Source organism: Convolutriloba macropyga, chromosome 13 (assembly GCF_964194025.1).
Source record: "Convolutriloba macropyga chromosome 13, txConMacr16.3, whole genome shotgun sequence".
NCBI classification, from domain to species: domain Eukaryota; kingdom Metazoa; phylum Xenacoelomorpha; order Acoela; family Convolutidae; genus Convolutriloba; species Convolutriloba macropyga.
The window spans coordinates 40,376,017-40,390,709 of NC_134480.1; the positions used below are offsets into that span (position 1 = coordinate 40,376,017).

Below are 14,693 nucleotides of genomic sequence, written 5' to 3' on the forward strand. Positions count from 1 at the left end.
CAATTTTCATAATGAATCCTCTTTACTTCTCTTATAACTATCGGCTCGCGTTCAAAAATAGAAAATAAATTCTCTAATTAGTCAATTGAATTATTATAAACTGTAAAACTACAATTGTTTCACACGTGAGGCACCACAATTTCTAAGTTAGCCTGATCACCATTGCCGTGAATAGAGTTCATTTTCTTCAGCTGTTCCTCGTGAAGAGATCTTTTCAGCTCTGATATCATTTTTGCAATCTGTTTGTTGTCTGTAGCCTCACTCATGTCCGCAGCCGTTTTGCCGAAAGCACTCTTTATTGTGAAATCTGCGCCTGCGTCTAAAACAGACGAATAAATTAGACCCTATGATTGAGTGACCACAGAATATTTTTAAACTGTCAATTGAAACTCCTAACCCTAGTTTTGGGTTTTAATCTCATTTATTAATAGCTGCACAGCGGTAGCTGGGGCTATTGTTGGCCTTCTCTTGGTGTTTTTTATTTCGTTGTCAAGACTTTAGTTACGACCATATGACGTCAGAACCAATTCAAATCTGCTTTTTGTTCATTCGTTCATGCAATTTCAACTGAAGTGCTTGTGTGACGTCATTTTTCGCTCTTAGTGGAGCGAGTTTTTTATCATTCGCGTGATTAAATTTTTTGGTCACAGTTGACTTGCCTCACTCTCAAAAATGACTTCCTCACTTTGAAATTGACTTTTATTTACTTTAATTCAAAGAGATAAGGACAAGTTCACTCTAAATGAAGGTTATTTAAGAGCAGCTGATAGAGGAAGCTATAACTTAAACTTATTCTTAATCAAAATATAACATCTCAGCCTTCAATGAAAACACTATTTTTTTGGTCTGTCTTTTACTGTTTTTTTAGACTGCAGATCTACGAAGCTATTGCGGCTATTTTCTGTCAATCTGCCAGCTATGTTTCACTAGTATTTGTAATTTTCATTTACAGAATAGCAATTCGTCATATTGCGAACCAAAAATTCAAATAAAAAAGGTTTCAACGTTAAATCTCGGATCTTGCAATTTAATGAGGGGGGAGGGGGAGATGGCGTTCTTCTGACGACTGGCGTAGGGGAAAGGGGTAGTTATGTGAAGGGGGTCTTTTGAACCCATGAAGGTTATATATTGTTAATGCTTTATATATTGTTAACTCATGAAGGCCATATTGTTAATGCTTTGAGGGACTTATATCGTTTCAAGATGTTGTTATTTGGCGAATAGCTTATCAGCTTTCATTTCAATTAATTTGTTTTAGTGTAGCCTGTACCAACCCAGGAGCAGTTTGCCGAACTTGGAGTTAGTTTTGATGGCAGCCAGCATGAGGGGTGTTTTTCCCTCTTTGTCCAGGGCATTCACATCTGCACCCAGCTGGACCAGACAGTGACCTGCCAGGACATTACTACTCATGGCCACACTGCGAAGGAGGGGAGTCCAGCCAGACACCGAGTCTCGTGAGTCTACCTCGGCTCCTGAACAAGAAGAGATGGTGAGATGATGCCCTGTCCCTCCCCCCCCCCCATAATAGGATCTCCCGCCCCATAATAGGAGTCCAACAAACAAGCCAAAACGTTTCGCGACAAACAATAAGAAGACTTTCCAATGATGTAATGATGTGAAACCCGTGTCGAAATTACCCCCTGATTACCCCTCCCTCCCCTCCCCCCCCCCCCCCCCCCAACTGATGTAAGAGTAGGGAGTAATCGTCTCAGAGGGTAAAACGATGTAAGAATAGGGGGATTTAAATGATACCCAACGATTTTATTTATAAAATGGGCATGGAAATGCAAGCTAAGAAAATAAAATGGGTGTCCGCTACGATTGCGCCGTAAGAGCTTACAAAACAAGGAATGAATTTTGACAAGGTAACTCACCCTCTGCAACGAGCCAACGAATAATGTCTAAATTCCCTCCATCGGTAGCCAAGTGCAAAGCGGTATTGCCACCCTTGTCCCTTTGGTCCAATTGGGCCCCTTGTTTCCTCAGCACCTTACATATGTTCATGTGACCTTCAAAACATGCGAGCATCAAGGCGTCCTTGCCCGATTTTGATTGGATGTTGACGTCTGCCTTCTTGTCCAATAGGAGCTCAGTGATCTGTTGCATGCCACTCATAGCAGCGATCATTAGTGCTGTATAGCCTGAAGTAAGAAATATTTAAAAAATTTAAAAAAGAGAAAAAAAATTGGCCCAGAATTTGATTCGGACCAGTTTTAGAGTTTTAGTACTTAAATATTACTATATTGTTTTCAAGTACGTATTAACCGCTCTTGGGACTATTTTGTCCAGGACTGTTTTTTCTGTTCACCGTATTAACAGTATTAGTATGAAAAGCAAATAGTTCTGCATACTTGAAAGGACATCAAAAGGCAGTTTGACCGAGTGTGAGGCTAGACCATTACACCAACTACATTTATGTATATCAAATTTGGGTGTGATATATATATATATATATATATATATATATATATATATATATATATAAACTCTTCTCTCATTCTTTCTTATCCTTGAGCTTTTTTGTCTCTAGCCAAGTTTACGTTGAAGAAACAGAGCGTCTTGTCACGCGATATCAAGTTTATCTCTTCAAAAAGTCGCGTTTGTTTGTACTTTCAACCTTCTAGCTTAAACTCAAAAAATTCTTAATACTTTAGTTGGTGCGGAAAAAAAACTGAAGTGATCAAACATCAAATTCAAAGACAAAATTTAGCAGATCTGTCTCAATGATAAGAAAAATAGCAAAGAAAATGACGTGAATTTGACATTGTTCTGCTAAACTTTGTTTTTGAATTTGAATCAATTGATCACTTGTGTTTTTTGCGCCTATGTTGAAGCAGTTAAGAAAAAATCAATTTTGAGAGTGTAAAATGACAAAGTATTGAAAGTTTAACAAAGGTAAAGAGTATTAAAGCTTCAAACATAAAAATAAACTAAATTAAAGATAGACATTTTGCAAACAAGAACTACCATGAACAATTTTTTCACAACAATGGTTAAAAACCAATTGATTGTTTTGCAAAGAACGTTTAGGAAAATCTCTCACAATGCCAAAAGACTTACTAGATTATATCAGTTTCCGTATAATTGTAGCGAAACAATATTAGACTTGTCTCTAAGCTTTCCATTTCTTTCAGTTTCTTAACCAAATTTCTTTCTGTTCTTTATTTCAGCTGCGTTACATTTGGTGCGCTTTGGAAGCATTTGCACTGTACCACAAAGTAAACGCAAAGTAAGCCGAAGTAAATAAAAAGTCGACAAAAAAGCAAACCGAAAGTTATGTAATAGTTACGTAATCTATAAGAAAAAGTACATGGTTAACCGTGACGCGCACGAGGTGCGCCCACCGGCCCGCCAAGAGGCAACTTAAAATACGGGTATTCCAAAATTTTTCGGCTTACTTGACCTCATTTTCAAAAGTCGGCATGCTTGCCTATCGACTTGCTTGACCGCCATCCTGCCAAAATTACTGATTTTTTAGAGTTATGGCTGACCTAAGGTCATGTTTATCTTTCCACTAAAACTTATTTAGACTCACGGTTTGTTCTGGCTGAACAAAAATTGGAGTTTAATAAAAAAATGTTTTTTTCGTAGAACCATTTAGAACAGAAACATCGCTGGAATTCTTTTTTTTGGAAAACAAACGTTTCTTGGAAGGACTTCCTGGATGAGAGCTCATACATCTTAAGACGATCTGCTAAGTCAAATTGGGAAAACGAGTGATAACAGCAGCCTGTAAAGTTGAAGATGAATAAAATGAGAAAAATGGGCAAAGTGATTAATTAAAGAATTCAAGTTTCCAACAAACAAAACAACATGTGCTATTGAATAAGAGATTTAACCAATGCGTAAACAATGCGTGGTAAAACAATTTGTGGTAAAACAATGCGTTTTAGTTTAACGTTTTGATTTCAGTTTTTCACCCGCTAATTCCTTCTTTCAGTGCTATTTTTCAAATTAGTAGCCATTAAATAAGCTTACTTCACCAACATCAGGTAAGAAAGTTTTGTTTATATCGAAGTTTTAAACTTAAACACTAAGTTCTGATCTTCGCGATATATCACTGTAGCAAAAACGGAAATGTCTTGCAAGCATATTATCTAGCATGAGCCAGTGCCCTGACTGGACTAAAAAACCAACTGTGTACTGGGCGGCCACATGCTCAAAACGCTCAACTTAACCGGCTGGGCAACATGAATAATGCTATAAATTTCCTATTTTAAAAACGAACTCGATGAATACAAAGTCACTTCTATATTTTGATATGCGTGAGCAATACATACAGCAATACATATAGCAATACAAAACTCGATGTATTGCTATATTTTTTGAGAAAGTCTGATAGACAAAGATGGGTACTCCAACTCAAAAACTGCTAAAGTTAAATTATGGACAAAACTCACTAGTGAGACAACTGACAACGTTTGAATAGCACTAAAGAATCGAAAACCCGATTTAAAATATTGAGAGATATTTTGTGAGGCATCAGGACATACTCCTGTAACCGTGTATGAACTTCGAGAGAGACATAAGAACAGATAGGATGTCGGATTTTTTCCGTTTGCCCCCCCCCCCCCAGTACGTTATGCACCCCCCCCCCCTCCCAGTTACAGAGCACGTGTCATTACATAGTAAATCATTATGTAAAAATATGGCACGTGCGTCGGGGGGTGCAAATAATATGCGCCCATAAATTTGGGGGGGGGGGGGGGCACAAACGGAAAAGATCCAGGATGTCAAATCCTACTTCGGTATAACAATTGCATAATTTTCACACTTAGGTCGTTCATCACCACTTGATTAGACTACGAAGTTCTGTCACGAGTGGAACGTTGTGCTGCCGTTCCGGAGCTTCATAGTCTAACTCCAAAACTCCCTTTCACCTCATTTGGCAACCTAGTACCAATTCGGAGCTCATGCAAAATGTATAATATAATTTTGCAGAGTTTATACTGAGTTGGGGGTGATTAGATGGAATAGAATCATAATTATATTACAATGTGTGTGTGTGAAGGGGGGACAGAATATATCCTTAATTATAATTACATTACGCTGTGTGGGATATGAACTGGGTGGCGGAAAACTGGCTTGGGGGAGGGGGGCAAATAGAATCTACTCCGTACCCCCCCCCCCGCGCAATCTACTTGAAGACAATATAAAAAAAAACCAACGGTTTTTGCATTTTTAATAATCCTTCATTTAGCCATAATTTAGAAAAAAATTAACAAATCCTGTAGAATTTTTTTCTGAAGTTCAGGATGATGGTGATATTCTTGCTGTTCAGACTAAAATCAGGGTAAAAATTTATAATGTTCGTTGAAAACTCAGAATTGAGGTTGATGATGTTCACAGTAAGCTTCGAATACAACTCGGAAATTCACCATGAAATGTCTTTTAGATGCCTTGATCAGAACTCTGTGCATAGTAAAATCCAGAATGATTTTTTTTTTCTGACTCAGTTTTGAAATACCCTGACACTCAGGTCCGGGTACACAAGTTATCGAAATATGTTTCAAGTGGGTTCAGAACCTTAAACGAGTCTTGCAAATTTTAAATTCTTGAATCATAAAAGTAGCTTCACCTCCTGTTAGGATATACAATCAAGAATGACCCCTCTCCCATAATTCCCCCCCCCCCCACTGACCACACGTAATTATATGCCCCCCCTAACCGTATATTTACGGTATTGGGTGGTATACGCTATATGGTGTCTCATTTTTTCACCCCTATTCATTTAACCCCCTATCATTTAACTGTTATATTACCACTAAATACTAAATACCTATACTAAATACTAAATACTAAATACCACTAAATACCAATACTAAATACTAAATACCACTAAATACCACCATATATTACACGTTATATTACCACTAAATACCATTGGGGTGAAAGGTATTAAGGGAATGACCCAAATTATTGGGTCTTTCCCATAATAGCCCCCCCCCCCCCCCCCCCCAGCTTAGTGGTCAAATAACCTATAGCCCCCCCCCCCAATCATGGTAATTATACCATAATGGGGGGGCTATAATTTCATGGGGGGGGGGGCTATAATTTCATGGGGGGGGGCTATGATTTCATGGGGGGGCTATAATGGGAAAGACCCCAATTATCAGTGCAAAAATACGCGTTAGTTTGTTCACATACATCCACAAAAGAAATTGCGGGTTTTTTGGGATAGAACTGGGATTTTTGGCAAAATTGTACGAGCCATTGATCACCCCCCCCCCCCCCCCCAGCTTAGTGAGCATATGACCCCCAGGCGCACGTGCTATTTTCTGACATAGTAACGTGCTATATAACAACATATAATTTAAAATTGGGGGTAATAAAAAACACTGGGGGGGGGGGGGCAGAATAGATCAAAAGTTATTGCTCCCGCGTCTAAGAGATGTAGCTGTAAAAGAGAGAAGATACTACTAGCCTTCTTTGTTGGGTGAGTCGACATGGCATACTTGGTCTGAGAGGGCTTTTTTGACAGCGTGGATGTCCCCCCTCACTATAGCCCTATGTAGGTGGTCTGTGTTCAATGGAAGATCTGTTGTACTCACTGCCACTATCCTACTCCATGGGGAAGTCTGCTGGTCACTGCTTCCATATATCACCTAATCGAAATACGGGTCTTTCCCATTATAGCCCCCCATGAAATTATAGCCCCCCATTATGGTATAATTACCATGATTGGGGGGTTATAGGTTATCTGACCACTAAGCTGGGGGGGGGGGGGGGGCTATAATGGGAAAGACTCCAAAAAACCACCCTTTTACTACAGAGCTATTTGATGAAAGTAAACTGAAATTTTACTTCTGATTGTTTATTCTCCAAATTAATGCAAAATTGTATTTCAAAGACTCACAACATAAAAATTCGGGATGTAGTTTTTGTGGCTCTTTGCCCAGTTTTTCGAGAACTAGAAGTGGCCAGCTAATATTTTTACCTTAATGTTTTAGTTGAGAGGTCAAACTTTGAAAAGACCATGGTTGACCGACAGTGGGCATGAAAAGACTAGTTCCACCGCTGCTTGAGTAGGCGGCCATGTAATTAAAGCATGGAAGTATCCTACATCCCATATCGGCCGGGCATTATAAAATCGAATTTTTATAAAGTCGACTTCTCAACAAGAGATATCATGATGGGAGGTTTTCTTCATGGGGTGGGTGTTATAAAGAGAACCAGCCCAAACAAATTCTTCAAAATTTTAGAGGGACATACCCATTATAGCCAACCCCCGGGTCGAATGTCCTCCGTAAAGTCCTCTCATTTTACTGTATGAAAGGGGGGGGGGGTAATTTGTCTATGGGGGGGGGGGGGTAAATAGATGTAAGAGTGAGGGGGTTATTTGGTCTGGGGGCAAAATGATGTAAGAGTGGGGTAGCAATGGGAGGACTTTTGAGGAATTAACCGCCCACCAAAATTGCGATAAAAGAATGGGCTGCAATGGGAAGACTTTTGAGGAATTACCCCCGGTCAAAATTGCCATTCAAGAGTGGGCTGCAACAGGTTGCAATTGGAGGACTTTTGAGGAATTACCCCCGGTCAAAATTGCGATGTACGAATGCGCTGCAAAGGGAAGACTTTTCAGGAATTGACCCCCTACCCCGTCAAAAATGCGATGTGAGAGTGGGCTGCAATGCGCTGCAATGGGAGGGATTTTGAGGAATTACCCCCCTGGTCAGTGATTTACTCTGTAATAGCACGTGTTCAGTGACTGGCGCATAATTTACAAACGGTTCGCAGCTTCCTTGGTTCCATACATTGTTGTATGATCGGTGACCCGGGTGGGGGTGGGGTAACCAACGGAAACGATCCTTGTTGAGGAAACCTGGGTGGAATTTTCACTCAAAAAGAAGTAATTTAAGATGTAAGATGTAAGAGATGCTCACTCGCTGCAGTGGAAGGATTTTTTTGCAAACTGTAGCACAAAACTTTGACATCTTTTTGGGCTACAATGAGCTGCCAGGGGGGATAATGATGGTATGTAAGAATGGGGGGTAAACGATAAATTAACCCCTACTCATATCTTTTCGGTCTGTCAAGGGGTAAAATGTAAGAGTTTGAGGGTATTTTCTCCATTACCCCTAACTCTTACACCATTTTATTGTTTTTGTTGTTGTTGGGGATTCGCAGCGTGTTTGCTGCAGGACAGATTTACGCCCAATCGTCAGTTGTTAAAATAGAGTCTATTTATTTCTGCATACATGGCAGTCACAAAAGGTTTGCCAAGTGCAGAAGTTCTTATCGCAAAATCGTTTATTGACAAACTCCTACATTAGGTTTATCAGTCTCTTGTTGAGTCCGTAAGGTCTACTGAATTCGACATATTTCTCTAATCGGTTTGCGAGTCTTTAGTTTAGGAAGGTGAATTCGCTTCTAGCTTTTTCCGTTCTTGTTTTTTGGAGCCGAAAGACTTCCTTTGTGCGTCCATTGGCGCTGGTGAGGTCAGGTAGTTCGATGCAGTGCGAGCTTTCATGCATGACTTTCGCAAGTAGAAGTAGGTCGTTCACTTGGTGACAGACCAGAAAGATGTAAGAGTGGGGGTTTTATCTTCTACCCCCTCATTCTTACATCATTCTACCCCCCTTGGAAGCCTATTACAGCGTATAAGAGTTTTCAGCTGCATTTTCCTAAAAAAAATCCTCTCATTGCAGCCCCACTCTTAAATTTTTTGGGTGAAAAAATTTAATCCGTGCCCTCTCAGCAAGGATTTTTTTCCTTTGGTTCAAACAACGACTTATCCCTCACGGTAACCCATTCTTTAGCCCTACCCCACCGTTTACCGACTAGATTACTTTCGAGTAACTCTCGACAGTAAGACTGACCTGGATTCTGTACCTGTACTTTGTCCTGGCCTCCAGCCCATCGAATACAAAACTGGTCCCGTACCCAGTGTACACTGTTCCAAACCCTCTAATCTGGTCTTCCTCCTGGATACAGAAGCGGGGTCTGAAATCCCCTTTTTCACCCCCATAGTACTGCTTCTGTACATGGTTCCAAAACAGCTCTACGCTCTTGTGGGTAACTTTGCCCACTGAGGGTGGATCGGGCTTTTCAGGGAAGGCGAATGTTGTTTTTCCCATGAATGCTCGAACTGTAATAATCCGCAAAAATTAATTGTCTTTCGGGTTGGGCGGCAACTTAAAATTTGAAGTAAATCTGCACTATAAAATTCCAGTAAACGGAAAGTTTTTCAAATTTAATTTTTAGTTAACACTTTAAATCATTTATATCCCAGCTATGAACGCGTAGTTCAGAATTGTTTGAATTTCAAACTAAAAGCTATTTCGGACGGCTTGTTTTAAAATTATTTTAAAGAAGAGATACCAATTTTGTAAACTTGAAAGAACAAATTTTTGATTGTTCAACAAACTCGAAATGTTTCAATAAAGATACAATTTTTAAATCAGAAAGAACAAATATTTCGATTGCTTTAACTATAAATTAAGAAAATTAATCCAATAAAAATACAATTCTAATTCCGAAAGAAAACAAATTGTTGGCTATTTTGAGCAAAAATTGGAATATTATTTGTATGTTTGTTGAACTCAATCAAGTAAATAAGAAAATAATAGGAGAAAATAAAGCCGTATTGGCGAACAAATGAATTGCTCTTTTGTAAAAGTCTTCAATTTGACAGTTGAGTTTGAGCTCTTTTATCTGCAGAAATGTAACGCGTAATACCGTGTGACCACTTTGTTATTATTGAGCTCAATTCTTGTATTTTTTCTATTTTTTCTTCAATCTATTTCTAATTATAGACGCACGTGCTTAAAATCCATGCATAATACAAGCACACCGTACAAAAGCTGCAATGAATCATTCATAAAGTTCTTGAGATTAATAGCACGAAAAAGCGTTGTGGAATAATTTAAAATTCTGTTTTGCGTTTCCGGGAAAGGTGGAAAATTGTGAAAAGTTTAAAAATAACGTAAATGGTCATCTGTTATCGATACAATATTATGGCAACGAAAAACAACCGTTTTCGTTTCCGTTTCCTGTCTTGGAGCGATAAAAAGTTACATAAACGGGAAAACTTTAACGAAAAGCGAGTAAAGAATTAGATGAATTTGACAAAGAAAATCTAACTCACATCTATTAGGTCTTTCCCATTATAGCGCCCCCAGCTTTGCGATGACATAAAGTATACCCCCTTACCCAAGCATTGTAAATATACCATAATGGGGGGCTAAAAGTTCTTGGGGGCTATAATGGGGGAAAAACCCAAAATCTCTTTTAATACAGACTAGTTTTTTCGTTTAAATTGGTTTTAGCCGAAGCTTTAATTTCTTTTGGTCTTAATCACTCTTGTTTGAAATGTATAGAAAAGTTCAACCTGGTCGAGGAGTCACTGAACAAAAAATGCGATGGCCCTACTCCCGAGAGCTAAGAGGTTTCAATTCTTGCCAAGATTCAGAAATTTTGCACGATGATTCAAAACCTGCAAGATAAGGGAAATGGTTAAAAAATTTAAGTTTTTACTACTTGAGATAATTTTCGATTTGAGCAATTATTTGCTTCAAGTTTACCATTGACATTTTTAGCTCCACTGGCATCCTCGTCCAAGCAGGTTAAAAAAATACAAGATAGCTAACCAAGTCTGTGTGCTTACCATAGAATGTTCGTTCCATCCTACCAACCGAGCTTGAGAAGGAAGTTTTATAGGATTTCAAGAATAGTTTTCATCGAAGCATAGAATTTGACTTTAGGCACTCGTTCAAAACCCTATCGTCTATGTCATAACAAACATTTGATAAAAGAAAGAAAAATACCATTTGCAAATATAACTACGTTCCAGAGAAAACAGCGTGCTCGAAGAATTTTAAATATTGTGTGTTCTCGAAAAACGGCTTGCATTTTCGATTGTTTCAGTTGCACAGCCACAAAACTTGGACAAACATTTTTCTTTAAAAATAAAAGGCAAATTGTTTTACCAAAAAACAAACCTTTTATAAAATTGAACCAATTGATTTTGAAAAATAATTTTGAAGGTAATTTTAGTCATTTATCTATGATAATTATTATTCTTAAATAGATACATTATTTTCGTTAACGTTAACTTTACTTCCCCATCGAAAAAATCTTCTGAAACTTCTTTCATAGTTGCCAATTTTACCCGGAAAAAATATTTTCAATATTTTGTTTTCCCGGTAAAAAACTTTTTTTTATTTATTTTGTTCCAAAAGATCTGATTTCGGGTTCAAAAGATCTAAAACCTTTCATACACTAAAAAAATAATTTTTGGAAATGAGCAAAGTAATTGTTGGGGACAAAAATTTCATTAAAATTTCTTTCGAATCCTATTTTCCGTTTCTCTTGAGTTTATTTGCATATTCACAGAATTTTTTTCATTCTTTTTCAATTTCCAGTTTTTATTTTTTTTTGCTTTCAAAAATTTGGAGTAATCAGGATTTTGAATCATCAAAAAAAATCATTCCTTATAGACCTCTGTAGGACTCAAAAATGTGGTGTATTTATTTTGGTAATTCATTTCGTCTTTATGAACTTTTTTTCTAATATTTCTTTACTTATTTTTCTAATATTGTTCGATATGCGTCTATCTTTTTTAAATGGGAAATTCCACTCTCAAAAAACACTTTTTAAGCAGAAAACGTCCTTAAAAAACTTTTTCCAGATATTTCAGAAGCAAAAGTACATGATTCTTTTTCTCGTTTTCATCCAAAAAAAATCAACAATTTTATTTTTTATGTATTTTGTTTTCATTTATATTGCTGCTGTTTCCATTGTTGTCTCAATTACTGGAAAGAGGAGTATTAGTGAGCTAATTGAAAATCTAGACACGAAGATTCTTGAAAAAAGTTTTTTATATTTGCAGAATTTTGTCATTCCTTTGCCAACCTCTTTTTCTTCAATGTTTCCTTTAATCTCTAATTTTTGTTTCTCGTAATCGAATCGCTGTGTGAGTAAATTAAACAAAAGTTTTGCAAACTACAGGAATTTAACCCCCCAAAAATTAGAAAAAGTAGAAGAGAACCAAATGACAAAAAATTATTTCTCAAAATTTTTGAATTAAGTTGGATAAATTGTGTCTTTCTGAATTTTATTAGTCAAATTTCAAAAAATTTGACCGCACAATGATGTTAGAAGAATTTGAAAATTTAAAAAACACAAATGTTGACATTTTACCCCCAAATTGTATATTTCCTGCGATTCCTGTCTCTCTCTTGTCAGGTTTTCCCTCAAATTTCAAAATGTTCCCCTCCTCCGCTTATCACCAAAATTATTGACGTTTATTGAAATCAACTATAGAATCAAACAATTACTAAATGATGTTTCACTTTTCTCTGAGTTGTATAAATAAAAAACGAAAAATTGACTCAAGAGAAATGCTTCCAGCTATTCGCCAAAATTTTCGGTTACGTCATTCGTCGCTTCATAGGCTTTTAGGGTTCAGTAAGATTTTTTATTGCACTCTTTGGTGTAGCATGGTTTTTTCTTAAGACACAATGACAAGTTCCTGATAGATTCATTTCACTCTGATTTAAATTGAAACAATAGGCCATTGTTAGCAAAAAAACTCCTAAGGATGATCTTTTTTTAAATTTTTTTTGCATACATAAGGCTCATAACGCACACGAACGGTAACCAAAACTGATATGACCATGTTGCGATGTTATAGTGCCAAGTTCTGTAACATTGGACAGTTTAGAATTGGACAATTTAGATTGCTGGGGAAAAATGTATTTTCGTCCGTTGTGAATTGGTTCAATTGGCATATCCATTCTACATTACACTTTTCCTATTGTATTTACTTTTAATTCCTTTTCTTGAATTGGTTGAATGTTGATTATGACAATCGCCGAATTTGCTGACAGGTGTGTTTAGCTGACAACAAAATATTTAGAATTCATACAAGTAACCCAACTGCGCGCCAAAAGTAATGGTTCTACAAACTAGTAAAATTTGGACAAATCAGATTTGTCTATAATGATTGGAAAATTTTTCATATTTTTTCTTATCTGTTAAACCCCCTGACAGCCATTTCGCCTAGCACCGCTAATAATTAAAAATCAATATGGGAACAGATGGCAACCAATTATTTCAGTTTTTGTGTTGCAATTTGGATGACCAATTTGCACCGATAGGTAGCATAATAGCTCAAAAAAACTTTATGAAAGCCAAGAAACTACCGACATTTAATTATAAAAAGTTGTCTTCTGCTTGTAACTCATTTAAAATTCAAATGAATCTTTTTCTCATTTCCCTTGGAGGTATTTGCACAGTCACAAACTTTTTGACTATTTTTGTTCATATAGACAATTTGTCTGAAAAAAAATTTTGGGACCCTAACAAAAGAATGTCGAAGATTTTCTTTTTTTTTAATTGTTAACTTTCTTTGCTTTCAATTTTTAGAGAAATCAACATTTCAGAATTTTTTCAATCTCATCCTTTACAGAACTCTGTTTGAGCCAAAAATGTGGTGTATTTATTTTGGTAATTCAGAAAGAAAACAGAGTTAATACAACTACCAAAAAGAGTTGTATCACTTCGTTTTTCTGGAACTTTTGTTTTAATCTCTTTCTATTTTTGTTCCATATGCGTCTCAAAAATTTTAATGGGAAATTTCAGTCTCAATAAATACAATTTGAGCAGGAAACGCGTGGAAAAGAGTTTTTTCGGATTTATCCGAAATAAAATTTCAAGAACTTGTTTTTCGTTTTCATCAAAAAGAAACTTGACGCTATCATTTCTTATGCAACTCGTTTTCATTTATGTTTTTGCTGTGTCAATTGTTTCAGACTGCCTTGTCTTTCTGTATTTTATTCAGTCAAACTAAATAGAATTTGACCTCACAGTGGGAAATTCCTGATATATTCATTTCACACTCATTTAAGTTAACTAGGACCTCGTTAGAAAAAAAACTCTAAGGCTGGTCATATTTCTGAGAAGATTTTAGCATGCATAAAGCACAAGGAGATTGGTCGAAAACGAGCATGACTACGTTGCAAAATGTTATTTCAAGTGCGAAATTACGTTAAATTAGACATTAGAATTGGACAGTTTATATAGCTGGGGCGGGGGGGGGGGGGGTGGATGTTTATTTTGTCGAGTTCGTGAATGAGTTGAAATGGCACACCCATATTACATTACACCTTTCTTTTTAAATTTACTTTCAATTCCTTTTGTTGAACTGTTGAGCTGGTTAATACTGACAATCGCCGAATTGGCCGACAGAGGGTTTAGGCGACAACTAAATTTTGATATATAATGCCAATAACCCGACCGAACACCAATTGTAAGGATTCGACGAACTAGTAAAATTCGGACCAATCAGATTTCGGACCAATCCCTTGGCGGCCGTTATATTCCTAGCACCGTTAATAATTAAAAACCAATATGGGAACAAATGGCAATAAAAAAATATTTCAGTTTTTAGTTTGCAATTTTGTCGAACATTTTGTCGAACAGCTAAAAGGGAGAATGGATAAGAAAAACATTAAAACGCCAAAAAAACGAAAGCCATGATCACACTGCTAGTGTATGTTTTAAGTTGGAACACGCACTTGCATGTTATGAAATGCCGAAAATTGGCAATGCCAGACGTCAAAATGCCAGAAGTTGCTATATACATAACCAGGAATTGATTTTCGTTGACTTTCGTCATTTTAAAACGTGCGCGTTTCGTGTTTTAAGCATGATTAAGTGACTCTGCAGAAGTGACTCGCAATAAAGTGACT

At 36.9% G+C, this 14,693-nt stretch overlaps 1 protein-coding gene across 1 annotated transcript; it reads right to left on the reverse strand.

Annotated features, from left to right (window-relative positions):
- Positions 1–58: 58 nt before the first annotated feature.
- On the reverse strand, positions 59–9,778 carry LOC142352171 (fibronectin type 3 and ankyrin repeat domains protein 1-like). Its single transcript, XM_075404576.1, has 5 exons — positions 8,820–9,778; positions 6,425–6,605; positions 1,875–2,141; positions 1,275–1,472; positions 59–319 (listed from the first exon to the last, which is right to left on the reverse strand). Exons 1-5 carry the CDS (start codon positions 9,075–9,077, stop codon positions 120–122), a joined length of 1,104 nt encoding a protein of 367 aa, XP_075260691.1. The 5' UTR covers positions 9,078–9,778; the 3' UTR covers positions 59–119.
- Positions 9,779–14,693: the final 4,915 nt, after the last annotated feature.